The sequence below is a fragment of the Anolis carolinensis genome, chromosome 1, assembly GCF_035594765.1.
Source record: "Anolis carolinensis isolate JA03-04 chromosome 1, rAnoCar3.1.pri, whole genome shotgun sequence".
Lineage (NCBI taxonomy): Eukaryota > Metazoa > Chordata > Lepidosauria > Squamata > Dactyloidae > Anolis > Anolis carolinensis.
This window is the reverse complement of record NC_085841.1, coordinates 156074039-156098724: the sequence shown is the minus strand read 5'-3', so window position 1 is coordinate 156098724 and position 24686 is coordinate 156074039. Positions and strand designations below refer to the sequence as shown.

Genomic DNA, 24686 nt, shown 5'->3' with positions numbered 1-24686 from the left:
CCGGATTAAACTCCGGTTTAATCCGGTTTATCTTTTGAACGTTTTTCCTTGCCCCTTTTTGCTCCTAAAGGCTAATACTGCCTGGCCCTTGTATTTTACGGGCATTTTTGAGTTCTGTAATCCAATAAACTCTGTTATCTTGAACCTTGTGGCGTTCTGTCCTTGACAGATTGCCCAACGCCCATAAAAAGTTTATTGCAGCAATAAACCCGTCAGGAAGACGATGGAGGAGTTAAGGGCCAAATTTGACCAATTACAAACGGCTTTTACCGTCAGCCAAGCAGCTCATGCTGTGAAAGGACATGTTTTGACTCCTGAACGCTTTGACGGAACCAGGTGCAAGTTGCCAACCTTTTTGGCACAAGTGGAGCTTTATTTTTCCCAGCTCAGTGCTCATGCTTTTCCTACAGACACTAGCAAGGTGGCATTTATTTTGAGTTTGTTGACCGGTCCCGCAGGACAATGGGCCACTAATTTAATTTTGGGAAATGACCCAGTCAAGGACAATTTGAATAATTTCAAACAGTTATTAACTGACACTTTTGGGGATCCTCTCCGCACGGAGAATGCTGGGTGGGCTCTGTATCAGTTGAAACAGGGAAAGGGGACTGTTTTGGATTACTTAAATAAGTTTAACCTGTATCGCCACCAGCTGGATTGGGGGGAAAATGCATTCATGCTTTTATTTACTGCCGGGTTAAGTGATATGCTCCAGGATGAATTAGCACGCTTGGAGCCGGCTGAAAATTGGGACGCCTTAGTAGCTAAGGTGCTGCGTTTAGACGCAAGGTTCGAGGCTCGTAAACACTCGAAAGCAATGTGTGCGCCACCCATGCATATTACCAGGGCACCTGTGGTGATGGGGGAAGAGCCTATGGAGCTTGGGGTCTTTAAAAAGCTGTCTACAGAGGAAAAGAGCCGTAGGAGGCAGCTGGGGTTGTGTTTGTACTGTGGGAATGCGGGGCATTTTGCCAAAAACTGTAATGTGAAACCTTCTCAGCTTTCGGGAAAAGGCCAGCCCTAGTGCGACGTGAGTCCAACGCACTAGGGCTCCTCAAGCAGTCAACTGAGGGGAGGAAGCATGTTTTCGTACCCATTACATTATCTGTTGGGGGAAGGGAACTTGTTTCTACTTTGGCACTGCTGGACTCAGGGGCTACGGTCTCTTATGTAGATATTGAGTTTGCTAAGAAGCATGGCATTCCTAGAGTGCGCAAGGCATGCGACGTGTGGGTGGAAGGAGCAGATGGGAGACTGCTGGAGACTGGGGTGGTTAACCATGAGACCTCAGCAGTAATGTGGGAGGTGCAGGGAGTAACGGGAACGTTTGTGTGGGATATTACGAGTTTGCCTAGATATGATGTGATCCTGGGGATGGATTGGCTAGCTGTAGTAAACCCACAAGTAGATTGGGTGTAAAGTGACCTTAAAGAGGCAGGATTGTTGCACTCTGAATGTTACTCAATCTGATATGGAGGGAGTGCCTGCTGAGTATGGGGAGTTCTCTGATGTATTTTGTAAAAGAGAAGCGGACAAATTACCACCGCACAGGCCATATGATTGCGCCATCAAGTTAGCAGAAGGTGCGAAATTGCCAGCAGGAAGGCTGTATGCCTTGACTGTACCGGAAAGGCAAGCTTTGAGGGAATTTTTAGATGAAAATTTAGCCAAGGGGTTTATTCGCCCATCTAGCTCTCCAACTGCGGCACCAGTATTCTTTGTAGCCAAAAAGACTGGGGAACTTAGGCTGGTCTGCGACTATCAGATCCTAAACAAGTACACCATTCGGGATAGGTACCCGCTACCTTTAATCTCGGAACTATTGTCAAGGGTGCAAGGGGCTAAGGTTTTTACCAAGCTTGACCTGCGGGGGGCATATAACTTAATCCGTATACGGGAAGGGGATGAATGGAAGACGGCATTTAACACGTGTTTCGGATGCCACGAGTTCCGAGTCATGCCTTTCGGACTTTGCAACGCTCCTGCGGTCTTCCAGAGGTTCATGAACGATGTGTTCAGGGACCTAATTGACCAATTTTTAGTGATTTATTTGGATGATATCTTGATTTTTTCTAAGGACGAGAAAGAACATCGTCAACATGTCAAACAGGTTCTGCACCGTCTGCGGGCTAATGGGCTTTTCGCCAAGGCTTCTAAGTGCGTCTTTCATGTGCCTGAAGTGGAGTTCCTAGGTCATGTAGTGTCAGGTAGGGAACTTAAAATGGATCCACATAAGGTCGACGCCGTCAACTCATGGCAGGAGCTAAAGACTAAGAAGGATGTACAAAGGTTCTTAGGTTTCGCTAATTACTACCGGGAGTTTATTCCGAATTTTGCAAAGCTCACGGTACCTTTGACGCAGCTCCTGCGTAAGAAACAGCCATTTGTGTGGGGGCGGGAAGCTCACGATGCGTTTCTACAACTTAAGTCTAGTTTTCAATCGGACAACATACTAACACATCCTGATGTTGACAAACCGTTCGTGGTAGAAGCGGATGCTTCTAGCTACGCGTTGGGGGCTGTATTGTCTCAGAAGGATTCCTCAGGGACCTTGCGTCCCTGTGGTTTTTACTCGCGGCAACTAACACCCTTCGAGCAGAACTATACCATATGGGAGAAGGAGTTGTTGGCGATTAAGGTGGCGTTTGAGGTGTGGCGGCACTGGCTTGAAGGGGCACGGCACCAGATTGTGGTCAGATCTGATCACAAGAATTTAGAGCACTTACAAACAGCAAAGAAGTTAAACCAGCGTCAAATCCGATGGGCTTTGTTTTTCTCCAGGTTTAACTTCAAGGTACAGTTCGTGGAGGGGAAGGCAAACTTGCGGGCCGATGCTTTATCCCGCAAGCCGGAGTTTAAGACCAATGAGCAGGTAGTATGTCAGACCATCTTGCCTACTGCCTCTCTATGTGTTGTAGACAATGAGCTCGGGTTACATGACCAGATCCTTGAGGCTCAGAGGGATGATGTGTGGACTCAGGAGCAACTGATGCTGCTCTCAGCAGGTAACCGTACAATACTGCCGCATCTACAAGATCAAGACGGAGTATTGGTACGCAGGGGGCAGGTCTACGTACCAGTGGGGGCCCTCAGGTTGGAGGTGATTAGAGCCCACCATGACGAACCCATGGCTGGGCACTTTGGCAGGTTCAAGACCGTACAGCTTATCACCAGGAGCTACTGGTGGCCAAAGATGCGGCAAGACATTCTGCACTTTTGTGACAGCTGCGCTGTTTGCCAGCAGAGTAAGACGCCTGTTGGGCGCCCTAGAGGGTTGCTGTCGTCTCTACCTGTTCCGGAGAGGCCATGGCAAATCATTTCCATGGATTTTATTTCAGATTTGCCTAAGTCTGGGGGTTATACTTGTATTTGGGTGGTGGTGGATTTATTTAGCAAACTGGCTCATTTTATTCCTTGTTCAACCATTCCGGCGGCCCCTACGTTGGCCTTACTATTTACTAAGCACATCTATCGTTTGCACGGAGCACCCGAGGTGATTATTTCAGATAGGGCTCCGCAATTTGTGTCACGCTTTTGGAAACATTTCCATGAGTGCTTAGGGACTAAGTTGAACGTTTCTTCAGCCTTTCATCCGCAGACAGATGGACAGTCGGAACGGGTTAATGGGCTCTTAGAGCAGTATTTGCGTTGTTTTTGTTTAGATCAACCCACGGCTTGGGTGAAGTGGTTACCGGTGGCGGAGTTCGCTTACAATAATGCGGTGCACACGTCTAGTCAGCATACGCCATTTGAGCTAACTTATGGTTTTCACCCACGGGGAGGTGTGGCGCCGTCGACCAATGTGGTCTCTTCGGACCCTGTGTATCGCTCTTCGGAGATGGCTGCACTGCATGATGTTGCCCGTCGCTTACTGTTGGAAGCTAAGGCAACGCAAAAGACTCAGGCTGACCGCCACAGGCAGGCAGGGGAGGAGTTGGAAGAAGGGGATTTGGTGTGGTTATCTTCCAAACATATTAAACAGGCTGGGGGAAAGTTTGCGCCGCGATATTTGGGTCCCTTTCCTATCGTTAAAAAGATTTCTTCCGTTGCGTTTCGTTTGCGTTTACCGTCTAGTTTAAAGGTCCATCCAGTCTTTCATCGTTCGCTGTTGAAACTAGATACCTCTAGTCGTCGTGGTGCTATAGCGGAGGGTATCACTGCCACTTCTCCGCCATCGGGGGAGGAGGCCTTTGTGAGAGGGGATAGTGTTATGATTGAGCCTCATGGCTCTGTTACTGACAGACGTGGGCGTAAGACTCCTCGAGAGTCAGATACTCTCGAGGAGCGAGAAAGAAAAAGACTGCGAGACATTTTTGCAGCACCATCTGACGAAGAGTCTTTTGAGGGGTTTACGGAGAGAATGGAGGAGGGGCTGGTTAGCTCGGAGGAGGATGAGATGGATTGGACTCGGGTAAGGGAGGAATTGGGTGCCACTGGTCATGATGGGATAGAAGATGAATGGGGACCTTCAGGATTAGACCCATGGCTTAGCTGGAGGGATGGGACGGGATCCACAGCTGGAGATGCTGTGGGGCGTAGTCAGAGGTGTTCCAGCTCTGATGAGGAAAGTGATGAGGAAACGCCCGGGTTAAGGAGGACAGCTGACAGTGATGAGGATTTGTAACTGGCATAAAATGGGGCTTGGGAGCAATTGCAAATTGCGTTGGGCAAGGTAATCTGGACGAACGCTTGGGATCTGTGTGGGACGCTTTCCTGAAGACTGGTGTGTTTTCCTGTGCTGAGACGTAAGTTGTTTTGGAATTCAGGGTCAGACGGCGGGAGGAATTGTGTGGGCATTTGTTTGTGCAAACCTGTGCTTATTCTTATTAGCTTGACCTTCCGTCGTCTTCTTGACGGACGCCATCTCCTGTTTTGAAAACTCGGACTGAACTGACCACGGCTTGTCTTCCCCCCTTCTTGGACTTGGAATCTACAAACGTCTGCTTCTGGCTTTGATCTACGGAAAGGAACTGGGTCTACTCTACTGCTACAATCCTTGGCTGATCTGTTCGTGTTGGAAATCCTGTCTGCTGTGTGTGTGGGAGCGACGCAAGTTACTCTAAGCACAGTGTTGGCAGCAGAGAGGAATCTGCTGCCAATTAGTTGCATTCTTTTATATCTTTTGTTCCTCGGCTTTTGTTTTGTTTATCCCCAGGCTGAAGCAAGCAGTTTGTTTTTACCCGGATTAAACTCCGGTTTAATCCGGTTTATCTTTTGAACGTTTTTCCTTGCCCCTTTTTGCTCCTAAAGGCTAATACTGCCTGGCCCTTGTATTTTACGGGCATTTTTGAGTTCTGTAATCCAATAAACTCTGTTATCTTGAACCTTGTGGCGTTCTGTCCTTGACAGATTGCCCAACGCCCATAAAAAGTTTATTGCAGCAATAAACCCGTCAGGAAGACGATGGAGGAGTTAAGGGCCAAATTTGACCAATTACAAACGGCTTTTACCGTCAGCCAAGCAGCTCATGCTGTGAAAGGACATGTTTTGACTCCTGAACGCTTTGACGGAACCAGGTGCAAGTTGCCAACCTTTTTGGCACAAGTGGAGCTTTATTTTTCCCAGCTCAGTGCTCATGCTTTTCCTACAGACACTAGCAAGGTGGCATTTATTTTGAGTTTGTTGACCGGTCCCGCAGGACAATGGGCCACTAATTTAATTTTGGGAAATGACCCAGTCAAGGACAATTTGAATAATTTCAAACAGTTATTAACTGACACTTTTGGGGATCCTCTCCGCACGGAGAATGCTGGGTGGGCTCTGTATCAGTTGAAACAGGGAAAGGGGACTGTTTTGGATTACTTAAATAAGTTTAACCTGTATCGCCACCAGCTGGATTGGGGGGAAAATGCATTCATGCTTTTATTTACTGCCGGGTTAAGTGATATGCTCCAGGATGAATTAGCACGCTTGGAGCCGGCTGAAAATTGGGACGCCTTAGTAGCTAAGGTGCTGCGTTTAGACGCAAGGTTCGAGGCTCGTAAACACTCGAAAGCAATGTGTGCGCCACCCATGCATATTACCAGGGCACCTGTGGTGATGGGGGAAGAGCCTATGGAGCTTGGGGTCTTTAAAAAGCTGTCTACAGAGGAAAAGAGCCGTAGGAGGCAGCTGGGGTTGTGTTTGTACTGTGGGAATGCGGGGCATTTTGCCAAAAACTGTAATGTGAAACCTTCTCAGCTTTCGGGAAAAGGCCAGCCCTAGTGCGACGTGAGTCCAACGCACTAGGGCTCCTCAAGCAGTCAACTGAGGGGAGGAAGCATGTTTTCGTACCCATTACATTATCTGTTGGGGGAAGGGAACTTGTTTCTACTTTGGCACTGCTGGACTCAGGGGCTACGGTCTCTTATGTAGATATTGAGTTTGCTAAGAAGCATGGCATTCCTAGAGTGCGCAAGGCATGCGACGTGTGGGTGGAAGGAGCAGATGGGAGACTGCTGGAGACTGGGGTGGTTAACCATGAGACCTCAGCAGTAATGTGGGAGGTGCAGGGAGTAACGGGAACGTTTGTGTGGGATATTACGAGTTTGCCTAGATATGATGTGATCCTGGGGATGGATTGGCTAGCTGTAGTAAACCCACAAGTAGATTGGGTGTAAAGTGACCTTAAAGAGGCAGGATTGTTGCACTCTGAATGTTACTCAATCTGATATGGAGGGAGTGCCTGCTGAGTATGGGGAGTTCTCTGATGTATTTTGTAAAAGAGAAGCGGACAAATTACCACCGCACAGGCCATATGATTGCGCCATCAAGTTAGCAGAAGGTGCGAAATTGCCAGCAGGAAGGCTGTATGCCTTGACTGTACCGGAAAGGCAAGCTTTGAGGGAATTTTTAGATGAAAATTTAGCCAAGGGGTTTATTCGCCCATCTAGCTCTCCAACTGCGGCACCAGTATTCTTTGTAGCCAAAAAGACTGGGGAACTTAGGCTGGTCTGCGACTATCAGATCCTAAACAAGTACACCATTCGGGATAGGTACCCGCTACCTTTAATCTCGGAACTATTGTCAAGGGTGCAAGGGGCTAAGGTTTTTACCAAGCTTGACCTGCGGGGGGCATATAACTTAATCCGTATACGGGAAGGGGATGAATGGAAGACGGCATTTAACACGTGTTTCGGATGCCACGAGTTCCGAGTCATGCCTTTCGGACTTTGCAACGCTCCTGCGGTCTTCCAGAGGTTCATGAACGATGTGTTCAGGGACCTAATTGACCAATTTTTAGTGATTTATTTGGATGATATCTTGATTTTTTCTAAGGACGAGAAAGAACATCGTCAACATGTCAAACAGGTTCTGCACCGTCTGCGGGCTAATGGGCTTTTCGCCAAGGCTTCTAAGTGCGTCTTTCATGTGCCTGAAGTGGAGTTCCTAGGTCATGTAGTGTCAGGTAGGGAACTTAAAATGGATCCACATAAGGTCGACGCCGTCAACTCATGGCAGGAGCTAAAGACTAAGAAGGATGTACAAAGGTTCTTAGGTTTCGCTAATTACTACCGGGAGTTTATTCCGAATTTTGCAAAGCTCACGGTACCTTTGACGCAGCTCCTGCGTAAGAAACAGCCATTTGTGTGGGGGCGGGAAGCTCACGATGCGTTTCTACAACTTAAGTCTAGTTTTCAATCGGACAACATACTAACACATCCTGATGTTGACAAACCGTTCGTGGTAGAAGCGGATGCTTCTAGCTACGCGTTGGGGGCTGTATTGTCTCAGAAGGATTCCTCAGGGACCTTGCGTCCCTGTGGTTTTTACTCGCGGCAACTAACACCCTTCGAGCAGAACTATACCATATGGGAGAAGGAGTTGTTGGCGATTAAGGTGGCGTTTGAGGTGTGGCGGCACTGGCTTGAAGGGGCACGGCACCAGATTGTGGTCAGATCTGATCACAAGAATTTAGAGCACTTACAAACAGCAAAGAAGTTAAACCAGCGTCAAATCCGATGGGCTTTGTTTTTCTCCAGGTTTAACTTCAAGGTACAGTTCGTGGAGGGGAAGGCAAACTTGCGGGCCGATGCTTTATCCCGCAAGCCGGAGTTTAAGACCAATGAGCAGGTAGTATGTCAGACCATCTTGCCTACTGCCTCTCTATGTGTTGTAGACAATGAGCTCGGGTTACATGACCAGATCCTTGAGGCTCAGAGGGATGATGTGTGGACTCAGGAGCAACTGATGCTGCTCTCAGCAGGTAACCGTACAATACTGCCGCATCTACAAGATCAAGACGGAGTATTGGTACGCAGGGGGCAGGTCTACGTACCAGTGGGGGCCCTCAGGTTGGAGGTGATTAGAGCCCACCATGACGAACCCATGGCTGGGCACTTTGGCAGGTTCAAGACCGTACAGCTTATCACCAGGAGCTACTGGTGGCCAAAGATGCGGCAAGACATTCTGCACTTTTGTGACAGCTGCGCTGTTTGCCAGCAGAGTAAGACGCCTGTTGGGCGCCCTAGAGGGTTGCTGTCGTCTCTACCTGTTCCGGAGAGGCCATGGCAAATCATTTCCATGGATTTTATTTCAGATTTGCCTAAGTCTGGGGGTTATACTTGTATTTGGGTGGTGGTGGATTTATTTAGCAAACTGGCTCATTTTATTCCTTGTTCAACCATTCCGGCGGCCCCTACGTTGGCCTTACTATTTACTAAGCACATCTATCGTTTGCACGGAGCACCCGAGGTGATTATTTCAGATAGGGCTCCGCAATTTGTGTCACGCTTTTGGAAACATTTCCATGAGTGCTTAGGGACTAAGTTGAACGTTTCTTCAGCCTTTCATCCGCAGACAGATGGACAGTCGGAACGGGTTAATGGGCTCTTAGAGCAGTATTTGCGTTGTTTTTGTTTAGATCAACCCACGGCTTGGGTGAAGTGGTTACCGGTGGCGGAGTTCGCTTACAATAATGCGGTGCACACGTCTAGTCAGCATACGCCATTTGAGCTAACTTATGGTTTTCACCCACGGGGAGGTGTGGCGCCGTCGACCAATGTGGTCTCTTCGGACCCTGTGTATCGCTCTTCGGAGATGGCTGCACTGCATGATGTTGCCCGTCGCTTACTGTTGGAAGCTAAGGCAACGCAAAAGACTCAGGCTGACCGCCACAGGCAGGCAGGGGAGGAGTTGGAAGAAGGGGATTTGGTGTGGTTATCTTCCAAACATATTAAACAGGCTGGGGGAAAGTTTGCGCCGCGATATTTGGGTCCCTTTCCTATCGTTAAAAAGATTTCTTCCGTTGCGTTTCGTTTGCGTTTACCGTCTAGTTTAAAGGTCCATCCAGTCTTTCATCGTTCGCTGTTGAAACTAGATACCTCTAGTCGTCGTGGTGCTATAGCGGAGGGTATCACTGCCACTTCTCCGCCATCGGGGGAGGAGGCCTTTGTGAGAGGGGATAGTGTTATGATTGAGCCTCATGGCTCTGTTACTGACAGACGTGGGCGTAAGACTCCTCGAGAGTCAGATACTCTCGAGGAGCGAGAAAGAAAAAGACTGCGAGACATTTTTGCAGCACCATCTGACGAAGAGTCTGAGGGGTTTACGGAGAGAATGGAGGAGGGGCTGGTTAGCTCGGAGGAGGATGAGATGGATTGGACTCGGGTAAGGGAGGAATTGGGTGCCACTGGTCATGATGGGATAGAAGATGAATGGGGACCTTCAGGATTAGACCCATGGCTTAGCTGGAGGGATGGGACGGGATCCACAGCTGGAGATGCTGTGGGGCGTAGTCAGAGGTGTTCCAGCTCTGATGAGGAAAGTGATGAGGAAACGCCCGGGTTAAGGAGGACAGCTGACAGTGATGAGGATTTGTAACTGGCATAAAATGGGGCTTGGGAGCAATTGCAAATTGCGTTGGGCAAGGTAATCTGGACGAACGCTTGGGATCTGTGTGGGACGCTTTCCTGAAGACTGGTGTGTTTTCCTGTGCTGAGACGTAAGTTGTTTTGGAATTCAGGGTCAGACGGCGGGAGGAATTGTGTGGGCATTTGTTTGTGCAAACCTGTGCTTACTCTTATTAGCTTGACCTTCCGTCGTCTTCTTGACGGACGCCATCTCCTGTTTTGAAAACTCGGACTGAACTGACCATGGCTTGTCTTCCCCCCTTCTTGGACTTGGAATCTACAAACGTCTGCTTCTGGCTTTGATCTACGGAAAGGAACTGGGTCTACTCTACTGCTACAATCCTTGGCTGATCTGTTCGTGTTGGAAATCCTGTCTGCTGTGTGTGTGGGAGCGACGCAAGTTACTCTAAGCACAGTGTTGGCAGCAGAGAGGAATCTGCTGCCAATTAGTTGCATTCTTTTGTATCTTTTGTTCCTCGGCTTTTGTTTTGTTTATCCCCAGGCTGAAGCAAGCAGTTTGTTTTTACCCGGATTAAACTCCGGTTTAATCCGGTTTATCTTTTGAACGTTTTTCCTTGCCCCTTTTTGCTCCTAAAGGCTAATACTGCCTGGCCCTTGTATTTTACGGGCATTTTTGAGTTCTGTAATCCAATAAACTCTGTTATCTTGAACCTTGTGGCGTTCTGTCCTTGACAATCTCACCTAATCTTTTTTCTGCTGCCCTGGAAAGTGTAATAGGAGGCTACAATTGGTCAGATAAAGGTATACTCATCAATGGGCGTAGGCTTAATCTCTTGTGCTTCATTGGCAACGTAGTTTTAATCACGCATACAGCCTCAGAAGCCTCCAGCATGCTTAGTGAGCTTTGTAGCAGAAGCTGGTCAATTTAATTAAAGATGAACACACAAAAGACGAAGGTACTCCGAAACAACTTTGCAGATGGTGCTGCAGTGACAGTAGATGGTGTCGACCTTGAAAATATAGAAGAATATGTCTACCTCGGAAGGCTGTTAACATCAAGGAATGAACTGAAACCAGAGTTGAACAGATGCAGGGAAGCAGGATGGACCAATTACAATTCTATTAAAGCTGCTGTGGACTTAACCGGAAGTATCTCTCTACAAGCGCAATTGTTTGACTCAAGTGTGCTACCTATGCTATGATGCAGAGACATAGACAATGACGAAGGCTCTCTCAGAACAATTACGGGTCGCACATGCCTCCCTTGAATGACGGCTCATTGGGATGTCTTTCCGAATGCAGAGAGAACACAGACTGCACAACAAGGATATTCGAAAAATATCAGAAGTGAAAGATCCTCTATTCCACATTGCCCAACTCAAACATCACTTTGCAGGTCACGTGATTCGCAGAACAGATGGGTGCTGAAGCAATGCCACAGCAAAATGTTACTCGCAGGGATGGACGAAACTTCTTGGTTGTCCTCTCACGTGACGGTCTGTTTCATTCTATTTTGTTGTTTATTCATTCAGTCGTTTCTCACGCTTTGTGACCTCATGGACCAGTCCACGCCAGAGCTTCCTGTCAGCCGTCGCCGCCCCCAGTTCCTTCAAGATCAGGCCAGTCACTTTCATTCTGTATGGCGTATTATGTGAGAGGCGAACATGGTCGTACAATGGTACACTGGTCAATTCGTTTTCGAAATAGATACGAATTGAGACAATTAGAGAAAATGTTATGATCCGTGCGAAAGTTGAGGAACGGATTGTCTAAGTGAAGTGGTTACTATAGAGGCCAATAAACCTATCTTAAAGAACTCTAGCTAATCTCACATCAATGTAACTAAGAAAAAAGTGTTAAAATTTCCAGATCACTCTTAGCATACATGGCCTTAGAGTAACAGCCCTCATCAGATACCAATACCTTATTACCTTGAGTTAAGAGTTTAATTTGTTCTATGACTGAGATCTTAACTCAGATCACTCTTATCTCAAAGCAAAAATTCCCACTGAAATGCATTGGAATGCTATTAATCCATTCTGCATCCCCAAAACCCCCACTTATTATTTTGTTTTTATGCATTTTTAAAGAAGAAAATGTACTTCACAATTAACAAATAATGTATAAATGCACATTCACATGGAGTGATAAAAAAGAAACATCAACCTTAAAACGTTAGAAGCACAAAGTTGTGTCAAGGAAGCACAAAGTGAAGAGGCAAAAGCATAATTTTCTTCATACTGTACTCATTCCAGCCTCCCTCGCTCCCTCTCCCTTCATGAAGCCAAACACACCAGGAATAAAAACTACACAAAATCAACTAACCCAAAGTTCCTCAAAGTGGACAAGATCAAAGCGGACTGCAATCTCCCTAATAGGACAAGAGCACAAAGCACAAGGCATGGAAGCTGCTCCCTTGAAGCCCCCTGAAGCCCTGTACTCTCAGGCTAGCACTCCCTCCTGCTCTAACTCTTAACTCAAAATGCTGCTGTTATGTCAAAGCAAAACTAGGGCTGAGGGACAACTATTAACTCAAAATGCTCTTAAGTTGAGATGCTCTTAAGCACTGGGGGCTGCTCCTTTCTTCTGCAGCTTTCTATCTTCAGATGTTATAAAATACGTTTTATAAAAATTTAAATATGCAATGTTTTCTTTGGCTTTACTAAACTGTTTTAGGCTTTACTTCCTTGTAAAATAGTCATCTCCTGAGCCTAAAGCAGCTGGCGGGGGTTCAAATGTTGCAATAACACCTTCCACACTCCTTACAGAACAGGGTAGTGTTCTGATTTTTAAAAATAAGAAAATGGAAGGGGGCCCACTTAGGGGCTGTGAAAACATCTGCACTTCCAGTTTACAACATTTACTGATCTCGACTGGCTGCATTCTTCTCAATTACAGTGGCTACCTCTCTGTTTCACAAGCACAGTTTTTATTAATAATAATATAGCCTTCCTAAGAGCTATTACTTTCAGGGAAGCTCATAAATAACATAGAACATACTAAGACTGCTTAAAAATGTCTTGTCCTAGGAACTGTTTATTTCTAGAATGTTCTCAACTACCCCCACATTGCTATTTAAGAACAAATTAAAAATACATCCCCACCTGTTTGCGAGCATCTACATCAGCCGCATCTTCTATGTGTATATCATCTATATTACGATCCTCAAGATCCTTTTCAGCATTTTCTGGTAGAACTATTTCAAAGTCATTCTTTGGAGATGGAAGGCCCATAAGTCCTAAGCGCAAATTTTCACGGGATTCTCGTTCCTGTTAAAGCAAGTTAATGAATTAAATAAAAGATAAATGTTTGTTTATCTCACATGACTAAGAGCAACATGCTCTATGTGATATTTATAACACCAGCCAAGAATTCAATGTTTGGGCAAATAAAAGATTCAGGAAGAGCTAACACATATATACCATATGTCATACAATCTGAGGCACACTAAAAAAATAGGGTATGCCTTACCTCTTAGAGAGGAAGAGGAGGAGCAGAAGGAAAGACCCCAGTCCCAATGTCTCTGACAGCCCCCCCCCCCCGCCCGCCCGCCCGCCCGATTTTGGCCTCAGCCATGCGGCAGTTTATGTCTTAAGCGTAGCTTCTTGCTTCCACTGCCTCAACCGGCCCATAGAGTTAAATAAAATAGACTCAATCAAGCAAGATCCCTTCTGGGTTCTTCACACTCCCTCCTCACCTCATAGGAAAATTCACACTACAAAGCCACATTAAAACAAACAGATAAAAGTATTGTGCATACAGAGGAAATTTTATGAAATATTCGAGAAATTGTTTGAAGCTTCAATAATGTGAAATATTCAGTGAAATATGGTGTGTGTGTGTGTAAGCCTGTTGGTTTTAAGCTATGAATTTTAAATTGATATTTTATATGTATGGATGATTTAAGTATGTAATGGTTTGGGTTTTAATCTTGTATTTAGGTGTTTTTAGTTATGCATTGTATTTCACTCCATGTTGTACCCTGCTTTGAGCCCTCAGAAGAGATAGGTAGTAAATTTTAAAAATTACTATTATTTGACTGATTGATAAAATATTTTAGCTTTAATATAAATCTCTGTAAAATTGTGGTATACAAAGCACTTCAGATATTCCAGTTTGGATATCAAAACCACAGAACATTGCAAAGCTTCAAGCAGTAAACTTCTGGGAGACATTTGCTACCTACTCATTTTTCAAGAGGTTAGCTATCATTCTTAAGAATCAGAACTGCAAGGCTCTTAGTGGATTACCTTTTCAAACTCCCTGTTAGATGAAGGAAATCTGCAGTTACCGACTAATGGAACCTTTACTTAAAGAAAAGCTCTTGAGGTCTTTGATATCACAAATGAATTGTAATAGCCAGTAAGGCCATCAAATGTGTGGGATACCCAAGAACAAATCCTTGAACCTTATATATGTCATCTTTTTAGGAGTGCTACCATAAGCCTGCTCAATCTCTTTTTAAATGTTTTCTAAGCAAAATATATTTGGATGCCTTGATCTTGGAGGGCATGTTGCCAAATTCTAGACCTCCTTTCAATTTCTTTTGGTTTGTCTATATCAGCCTAAATTCTGTTACTTCTGATAAGAGCAGGCCCATGAAATCAGTAGGATTTATCTACATGGGGATTAATCATTCAAAAACTTACTGAACATGTCTACTTCAGTTGGAATAATCAACAAGAAACTAGGATCTCCCCCAATCTTTTGGGATATTAACCAATCTCCACTACATTCCTTTTCTTTAAAAAATCATGAGGACCCCTCTACATCATCTTCTAAGTCACTGAAACAAGGCCACAAAAGAGCCTTGGCATACTACACTAAAATTGCCCTCCTATTTAAAGAGAAACCATCATAGCTAATAAAGAAACATGGTAGTTGCTAGAGGGGTGGTTTGACTGGTGATAAGGGGAAAGGGAGATCAAAATACCCCCTGCCATTTTCAGTACTATGACCAAAACAAGATCCCCCCCCACCACCACTTTTTGAAGAAGTCCATCCCTGCTGTTTATCCCCCCCCCCCCCCCCCCAAATTCAGGACTTTAAGACTTCTTGTTTCATACCTATTTTGTGTCAATAATTATGATTGTAAATTCAAACCATTCTCTATAGAGGAAGAGCCTACATTTATCAAATAACACAGGGAAGGCTATGTCATTACAACAATTTCATACTTACCAAATGTTTCGTATATGATGGATCACTATAATCTACCATTCCCTCTTCAGGATTAATATTCAGTTTATCCCGTAGCGGAGTTCTGCCTGGAGTTACTCCCACCACTGGCTTTGGAGTCATTCCAGAATGAGGCGTCAGGCCTTCAGCTCCATGAACAGGTGTCCTAAAATACAGTAGAGTCTCACTTATCCAACATTCGCTAATCCAACATTCTGGATTATCCAACCCAGTCTGCCTCCTGCCTGGATCCACAGCTGTGTCTCTGGGCACCAAGGACTGCACTTTTTACGGATTTAATTTTTGACAACGTTGTTACAGTAAGTTCATTTTATGCAATTCTATCTTTATTTGTAGTCAATTTTTTAGTAGTCAATGTTTTCGTAGTCAATGTTTTCAATACATTGCAATGTTTCGGTGCTAAATTCATAAATACAGTAATTACTACATAACGTTACCATGTATTGAACTGCTTTTTCTGTCAATTTGTTGTAAAACATGATGTTTTGGTGCTTAATTTTTAAAATCATAACGTATTTTACGTTTAATAGGCTTTCCTTTAATCCCTCCTTATTATCCAACATTTTCACTTATCCAACGTTCTGCCGGCCTGTTTATGTTGGATAAGTGAGACTCTACTGTACATACAATATACTTGAGGGAAGTAGCAGAATTTTTGTGCACCTCTAGAGTGCCAATTAGAGTTATGCAGTGTGAGTGTTCAACTAGAACTCTAGGAGACCAGAATTTTAATCTCATGGCCACTGGGTTGATACTCTCTCAGGCTTAAATGAAAACAATACCAAAATTGGGGGGAAAAATCTTATTCAAGATGGAAATGGAACCAGAGTTGATAAAGGAATGAAATATGATGAAATAGGCACAAAATATCAGACATAACACAGAATTAGACAAATGAGACAAAATGTGGACAACCAGCTTGAAGAACATTCTTTGCTATGACTTTTGAGAACATTTTAATAAAATGATAAACAAGTGGTCCTTCACCCCAGCAAAATTTGCTAAAATGTTTAAGGGAAGAAATAATAAATGTTGGAAATGTAAAGAACGTGAAGGAACTTTCTACCGCATGTGGTAGTCTTGTAAAAAAGCAAGAGAATTCTAGGGCAAAATATACTGCATGAAGTTTTAAAATGAAAAATGCAATTACAGCCTGAATGATTTTTATTGGGAATGCCAAATAAGCCAAAAAAAAAATTCACTAAATGATGAAGTACATAATTTCAGCACAGACACTATATGTACAAGATAGGAAGAAGTCAGACCTTCTTACAATTGAATAATGGATTGTAAAAGTTTTTAGAATAGCAAAAATGAACAAACTGGCAATGATGAACAAAGAAAAAACACACAAAAATTTATCCAAGAGTGGGAACTATTTCTAAATTTTCTGAAACAAAGATAGGGGTATGTTTTTTATAGAAGACATCACGATTTAATCTGTTAGAATCTTTGTATGGAAGTTATAAATAACAACTATCATGCTAGAAGGAAGAATGGAAACAAACTGTAATAGGAAGGGAGAACAGAACTGTACATGACTGTCTCAAAATCAAAGGATGGGAAGTCACTACAACAGAAGGGTGGGAGAAGGGAATAGCAGTCATGTACAATCACTAACCCGATGTTAGGAAATATAGCATTGGATCATGTACATACATGTGTATAGATTTGTATTGATCTTGTTTTTGATGAATATGAAAATTTAAAAATAAAAAATTAAGTTTCAGGGGAAAAAAACTTGTCCAAAAAAATCTGTAAATCACCATAAGTTGGAATCAACTTGAAAACAAATTATGAAAACAGAAAATTTCCCAACTGGTTTCCATTCATATTTAGGTTTCAGTCAGCAGTCATAGAGAAAAACTACAGAGGTGGCATCAGCAGAGCAATGCTGGAGTGGATCTTGAGGAAAAAGGGAGACTGGTGACATAGATGGGAGTTTGCTATATAGCAGAAAGGGGAGTTTGTTACACAGCAGAAAGAGTTTTCCATACAGAAGAAAGTGGAAGTCACGCATAGCCAGACACACACACTAGACTTTATAAAAGCTGACTTCAGTAAAATTGGGGAAAAACTAAGCATGATCCCATGGTCAGGAATACTAAAAGAGAAAGGAATTCATGATGGGTGGGAGTTTCTGGAAAGTGAAATATTGGAGGCACAGTTTCAAACCATTTCAATAGAGGAAAATAGGAGGCATCTCAAGAAACCAGAATGGATGTCTAAGGAACTTTCAATTGGGCTAGGATGTAAAAGGGACATATACAAGAAATGGAAAAAGGGAGAAATTGCCAAAGGGCAATTCAAACCAATAGCCAGCATATATAGAGATAAAGTTAAATAAGTCAAACTAAAGAATAAGCTTAGGTTTACTTGAGAGTTTAAACACAATAAAAGGGCTTTTTTGGTTTATGTCCATAGCTTATGGAAGAATATGGAGATTTCTATCTAAGTCGCCACTTTCCCTTTTTTTGCAAGATCAACCACATTATAAGGCCACTATGTAGTGAAATGCTAAAGGGACAGAGACAAGGCAGAACTACGCAATACCTTCTTTGTCTTAGTCTTCTCTCAAAAGGTTAACTAGTGAAGGATGGAGTGGAGGTTGCAGTAGGGGAAATGCAGTACAGAATAGGCAAAGAGGAAGTACAGGAATATCTAGCCAATCTACATGAATTGAAGTCTTCAGGAGAAATAATTTCAGAAACACTGGCTATCCTTTTTGAGAACAGGAGAAGTTCCAGGAGAACAGGAGAAGTTCCAGCAGTCTGGAAGAATGCAAATGTTGTCCCCACCTTCAAAGAGGGAAAGGTCTGGAGCAGATCATTAAAGACACAATCTGTAAGCATTTTGAAAGGAATGCCGTATTCACTAAATGTCATCAAGGGTTTTTTAAAAAACAGGTCATGCCAGACTAATCTTATTCAATTTGCAGATGACATCAAATTGGGATACCTAATACTCCAGAAGACAGTGTCAAAATTCAAAACAACCGTAACAGATAAGAGAGCTGGGCCAAAATTAACAAAATAAACTTAATTAGGAAGAAAAGTACAGTACTGCACTTAGGCAATAAAAATGAAATTCACAGATATAGGATGGGTGACATCTGATTTGGTTTATTGTGTTTTGGTCAGACCTCACCTGGAATAATACTGTATCCAGTTCTGGGAACAATTCAAGAAAGCTATTGATAAGCTGGAACGTGTCCAGGGACGGGCGACCAAAATGATCAAAGGTTTGGAAACCAAGCTCTATGAGAAACGGCTGAGGGAGCTGGGTAGGTTTATCTTGGAGGGAAAAAAAGACTGAGAAGGGGGCATAGCCGAGTTTAAATATCTGAAAGGATGTCACATTGAGGAGAGAACAAGCATTTTATGGAGCAGTGGATTCAAATTACATGAAAGGATATTCCATATAAACGTTAGGAAGAACTTCCTTACAGTAAGAGACGTTCGGCATTGAAACATGCTGCCTCAAAGTGTGGTGGTCCTCTTTGTGTGTTACTGCATGGCAGAAAGGAGTTGGACTGGATGGCCCTTGCGGTCACTTCTAACTCCATAATTCTGCAATTTTTAGCTTGGCTAACTAGTCAAAAACTGCAGTTCAAATAGACAATTTCTTGGTTATCATATAATCATTTTAAAAGAATACTAAATTCTTAGGTTTCAGTAAATGAAAACCTGCTTCTCTCCCACCCACATACATTTAAGCAGCCTGACTTACCTGAAGGGTGTGGAAAGTACAGTATTTGGAGTCTGAACCACTTGTCTCTGAGGTGTTATCCCAGAGAAGTCACTCTCATGAAGGGGTGTATTAAGGCCACCTTTCAAGGGAGTGTCAACATTTGTTAGTGCCATCAAATTCTGAGCTTCCTATATAGAAAGACATACAAAGCATGGATCAATCATAATTCAAAACCATAAATTCCCTATTCAAATTGATACCAAAAGAACAGCAGTCAAATACTGTTAAAGCATGTAGTCCTAAAACGTTGTAAGAAACTACTATTTTTAGCTTTAAAATAACCAATTCCATTTAGTCACACTGAACATTAATGTGATTAAATAGAAAAAAACCTAACCTCACTAATATATTTGGTTCACTCTTCTTTCCATGGAGCATCCAGTGGCCAAGGGGATAAAAGCCTTGTGACTTGAAGGTTGGGTTGCTGACCTGAAGGCTGCTAGGTTCGAATCCCACCAGGGGAGAATGCGGATGAGCTCCCTCTATCAGCTCCAGCTCCATGCGGGGACATGAGAGAAGCCTCCCACAAGGATGGTAAAACATCAAAACATCTGGGCGTCCCCTGGGCAACATCCTTGCAGACGGCCAATTCTCTCACTCCAGAAGCAATTCCGGTTGCTCCTGACATGAAAAAAAAACAAAAAAAACCTCTTCTTTCCAGGAATAACCACCTCATGTTTACAGCCTCTAAATCCTGGTGCAAAATGTGGCTTAATCAAGGATCAACTTGATTCAGGAAAGTCAATCTTTCTGTTTTTATCACCTCTCCTTTCTTTCCAGTCCAGTTTTTTTTATCAAATGAGAACAAGTAATAAGACAATTCCCATCAGGTCCTATTAACATGCCAGGATGCAAAATGTCATCAACTTGGATCTTGGTAGCTAGTTACTCTATATAAATGTAACAAAGGACGAATCTGTAAAGAACAATACTTCAGAAGTTCCAGGAGAGTTTTTAAATGAGATTTTGTGCTACATTTAGGCTTCACCTGTAGGATCCTGTCTTGCGCTGCTGGAGTTTTGGGTGTTCGAAGAGCAATGCTGTTGTTGGTAACATTGTATTCTGACAACAGTGTGCTGGAAGCAGAATTTGTGATCCCAGATTCCTCAGCTGTTTGACGTGCAATCTCGCTGGCTTGGCCAACTTTTACAACTTCTTCAAGTTCTGTGTCTGAAATCTTAAAAGGGATAAATCCAATAATTGCACTGTAGAAAAAAGACTCCCCCAATACACTGAGAAATCCCAACACTGACATCAGAAAATTCAGATGGAACAGAGTCACAGAGACTGAACTAGAGTTTACAATCAATTTGCCAATTAATTTGTTATCCCCCCTCAGTGATTTCAACCAGTATTCTAGCTACCTCAATTATCATAAAAGTTTAAATTACAACATTTGAATCATGTTATTAAAATTTCTTCAGAGATGCTTCTCCCTCAAGTAATTCATGCAAACAGGAAGGCATACTACCTCAAAAGAAGAAATGTTAGAAATGGAGGGAATTTATTACATGGCTCTTTTCTTAGGAAGGCTAACATGTGTGAGTTTGTAGAGCAGAAGAATTGTTACATTGGGGGGGGGGGAGAAGAAAACTGTGGAACTGAGGTTAGGAGGAGTAATCCCTTTGATTAGCATGGCCTTGAAGTAGCTAGGGCCTTTGAAGGCCTGAAAAGCAGGTGTCACCCTCCAAATGGACCTGCATTGAAACAGTTTAGTGTAAGGATACATTGTGACAGTAATGTAACTCTGTTTCTACTTGCTATATTTTGGATTGCTATCTACTGAATTTTATTATATAATGTAAAATTATATAACTGTATGCAATTATAGGTTGAGCATCCCTTACCAAGAGTTCTGAAATCTAAAGCATTCCTAAATCAAAAACCATATATATGAGGGGCTGAGATAAACACACCATTGCTTTCTCAACCCCCTCACCCCCCCCCCTTATATACATGTATATAAGGTCTCATTATAACATGTTATATATTTTCATCATACATATTACAGTAGAGTCTCACTTATCCAACGTAAACGGGCCGGCAGAACGTTGGATAAGCGAATATGTTGGATAATAAGGAGGGGTTAAATAAAAGCCTATTAAACATCAAATTACATTATGATTTTACAAATTATGCACCAAAACATCATATTAGACAACAAATCCTCAGAAAAAGCAGTTCAATACATGGTAATGTTATGTAATAATTACTGTATTTATTAAGTTAGCACCAAAACATCATGTTTTATAACAAATCCACAGAAAAAGCAGTTCAATAAATAGTAACGTTACATAGAAATTACTGTATTTATCAATTTAGCAGCAAAACATTGCAATTTATTGAAAACATTGACTGCAAAAACATTGACTACTAATAAATTGACTACAAATAAAGATAGAATTGCATAAAATAAATGTACAGTTACAACATTGTCAAAAATTAAATCAATAAAAAGTTCAGTCCTGGGAAGATTTAAAAAAATCTGTGATCTTTGCCTGCTTTTCCGATGAGTGCCGTTTCTTTGCTGCCAAGTCTCTCCATCTTTGCAGCATCATTATGTCAATCCCCGTAGCTTCATCTTGTTGCTCGATGTATGTCATTGCGGATTCTAGAATCCTAACCCCCTCCTTGTGTGAGATTTTGAGAGGCTCGACAGTTGATGCTTGATCATCAATTTCGTCGCCATCGTTATTGAGAAAAGCGACAATTTCTTCATCAGTTATTTCATACTGATCATCTTCGTTCATCCAACTTTCAACTTCTTGTGAAGACACATTCTCACACCCAGGGACACGTTGTACTAAGGGTAGAATGCTTTCTTCAGTTTCATCTGTGCTTTCCCTTTCCATATTTTCATCTTTATCTTTGCCTAACAACTTCTTCCATGATCTGGCAATTGTTGGAGCCCTAACGTCAGTCCAGGCCCTTGCAACCCAATAAGCAACTTCTTTTACATTGATATATTTCAATTTTTCAATCATGTCTTGCCCTTCTTCAATTTCTTCTATTATTGTTGACAGTAGCTTCCTGCGATAGTTCCTTTTTAGCGTTTCCAAAACGCCCTGATCCATCGGTTGGCATATGGCTGTTACATTAGGTGGCAGAAACATCGCCTTAATGTCCCCATCTTGAAGCTCCTCTGCATCAGGGTGCGTCGGGGCATTGTCTAGCAACAAAACTGCTTTTCTGGGCAGGTCCTTTTCTTTCAAAAATTTCTCAGTGGAAGGAACAAATTCCTTAAAAAACCAGTCTTTGAAAATTTCACTGGTCATCCATGCACTTTTTTGATTGTAATATTTTACAGGAAGAGCATTTTTTGAAATTGTTTTAAAGGCTCTTGGATTTTTGGACTTCCCAATCATTGCAAGGTCCATTTTGTGGTTTGCTGTAGCATTGCTGCATGCTAAAATGGTCAGCCTTTCTTTACTACGCTTATAGCCAGGGGCTGCTGCTTCGGTTTTGGCTGCAAGACTCCTACTGGGTAACATTTTGTAATTGAGGCCGGTCTCATCACAATTGAAAATCTGATCACCTGTTAGGTTTTCAGTTTTAACAAAGTCTTGAAATTTTTTCTTGAATGCCTCCATTTCTTGATAATTTGATGAAAGCTTCTCACCACAAACACTTAACTGACGGATTCCATAACGTTTCTTCCACCTGTTCAGCCAGCCAACGCTTGCTGTAAAATCTGGTTCCCCTTCATTAAATTCCTTTTGAAAATACAATGCCTTTTGCTGTAAAATAGGCCCTGAAATAGGCACACCTTTGTCTCTGAACTGTGTAAACCAAACATACAAAGCTTCACTAACTTTTTCATAGTCACACTTTTTCATCGTTTTCCTCTCTTTTAGTGCACCATCAGTAACTCTGGAGGAACACCATTTTTCTATCTCCAATCGATTCCTTTTCCAATCTCCTACTGTTACCCGTCCAACACCATAGTCATCGGCAACCTTCTGCATCAGCTCTCCTTTATCCAATCTCTTGATTGCCTCAAGTTTTTGTTCCATTGATACAACAATCTTCTTTCTTTTAGTTGCCATAAGGACGTGCATAGATTGGTTGTGGGAGGGGTCTACCACTTGTTTGGAAGCGTGGCTGCACTTGTGTTATTGTTGGGTGTGTTGTTGTTTTTCTAGGCAGCAAAACAAATGATGTTTTTAGTTGTTTGTAATTTGTGTAGTTGATTTCATTAAAATATAAGTGATCATCTCTGCAATGTGAAAAGAACAGAATGTGCTGTCATTATATACTGTAAATAGAAGTGATTTGATCATGTTCACATTACTCTCCTGGAGGGTGGCATTTCCCTATTCCCCTTTAGGGCCTCTGGAAGTGTAAGGAGTCAGATATGGAGAAATAAAGCAGCATTAACTCAACAGTTTTTCTTCAGGTTCAGTCCTACTTTGTGAGCATACTGTAGTTTTAATCTCATCTGCTTTCCCACTGCCCTGGGGTACTTGAGTGCTTAGGATATGAATGCCTGACCATAAAGCAGAACCAAAATAAAGGACAGGTATTATTTCTCTAAAAGGGAAAGAAGCAATATTATGTGAACACTAGAGTGAAAACAGCCATCCCTTCCTATAAGATGAATGCAATAATGTTTTGCAGCTCATTCAGGGCTCTCACCATTTCCTGTTCAGCGCCTGGCAAATGGAGCAGCCGACTAAGTGTTGCTGCTTAGAGAAGTTTCTCTATGCAGTAACATGCAGAGCCCCCCCCCGCCCCCCTCCTCCTCCTGGCGAGTGGAGTAGCTGGCTGCGTGTTGCTTGGCAACAACATGCAGATGGCCTTCCACTCCTCCCAGCGACCGGGGAAGCCAAGTGTTGCTGCTTAGGGAAGTTTCTCTATGCAGTAACATGCAGGGAGCCCTCCGCTCCCAGCGACTGGAAAAGCCGAAAGTTTTGCTGCTTAGAGAAGTTTCTCTAAGAAGTAACATGCAGATCCCCCCCCCCCCGCGCCTCCCGGGGAGTGGAGCAGCTGACTGCGGGTTGCTAGGCAACAACATGCAGACGGCCTTCCACTCCTCCTGGCCACCGGAGAAGCCGAAAGTGTTGCTGCTTAGAGAAGTTTCTCTAAGCAGCAACATGCAGAGGGCCCCCCGCTCCTCCCAGCGAGCAGAGCAGCTGATTGAGTATCAGCAACATGCAGAGGTCCTCCCGCCCTACCCGACGAGTGGAGAAGCCCGCTGCATTTTGCCAGGAAGGGCGAGACGCGGCAGTGCAGGCTAGATGCTCCGATGGGAGAGGCCTGCTGTGCTAGAGCAACCACTGAGCTGACTTGCGTCGGATAATACGGTACGTCGGATAAGCGGAAGTCGGATAAGCGGGACTCTACTGTATGTATTTTAAACTTTTCCCTCTACATAAAATGAAATAAAAGAATCTCCCCTCTAAAAATGACGATAAAAATAAAAAAGGATAACAAAGCACTTAACATTAATTTCTCGGCTAACTCCCTGAAGACATTATCTTCAGTAAAATAGTTTTCTTCTCACCATTGAAAATACTAGCTGTCAATTTCTGATATAATCCTATTTCTATTATATTTAATCTTCAAAACCTGCAAGCTTCTTTAATTTTTTCTTTCGTTATGACGGTTATAAAGATTCCTACTTTTCTAAAAAGTTATTGATGACTTTTCTTTTATCACTGATAGTTTATCTATTTTAACCATTCCTGTCACCTTTTTAAAAAATAATTTTACTGGATTTTTAAAAAAGAACATAAATCCAACAAATCAAAAATATAGGCAATAAAATAGAAAACAAAAGAATCCAATACAGAATCCATCCCTGCCAACTAAAACTAACAATTAAACTCTATCACTCTTCAAAAATATTATATGTTAAAACTAATTAAACACAAAAGTATTACTTTTATTAGTATCCGTATGCATGTACAGTATATGTATGTGCGTGTATACACACACATACATATA

The 24686-nt window shown here is 42.9% G+C and overlaps 1 protein-coding gene across 1 annotated transcript in view; it reads right to left on the bottom strand.

The window, feature by feature from the left end:
• The window catches only part of cdc5l (cell division cycle 5 like), a 52121-nt gene that overhangs the window by 13273 nt on the left and 14162 nt on the right, over positions 1–24686 (bottom strand). The window contains exons 8-11 of the mRNA XM_003215324.4: positions 19729–19917; positions 18720–18868; positions 14973–15135; positions 12896–13060 (exon numbers count right to left, since the gene is read on the bottom strand). Of these exons, the coding sequence (XP_003215372.1) occupies positions 12896–13060; positions 14973–15135; positions 18720–18868; positions 19729–19917 (666 nt within the window). The remainder of the gene's footprint in view (positions 1–12895; positions 13061–14972; positions 15136–18719; positions 18869–19728; positions 19918–24686) is intronic.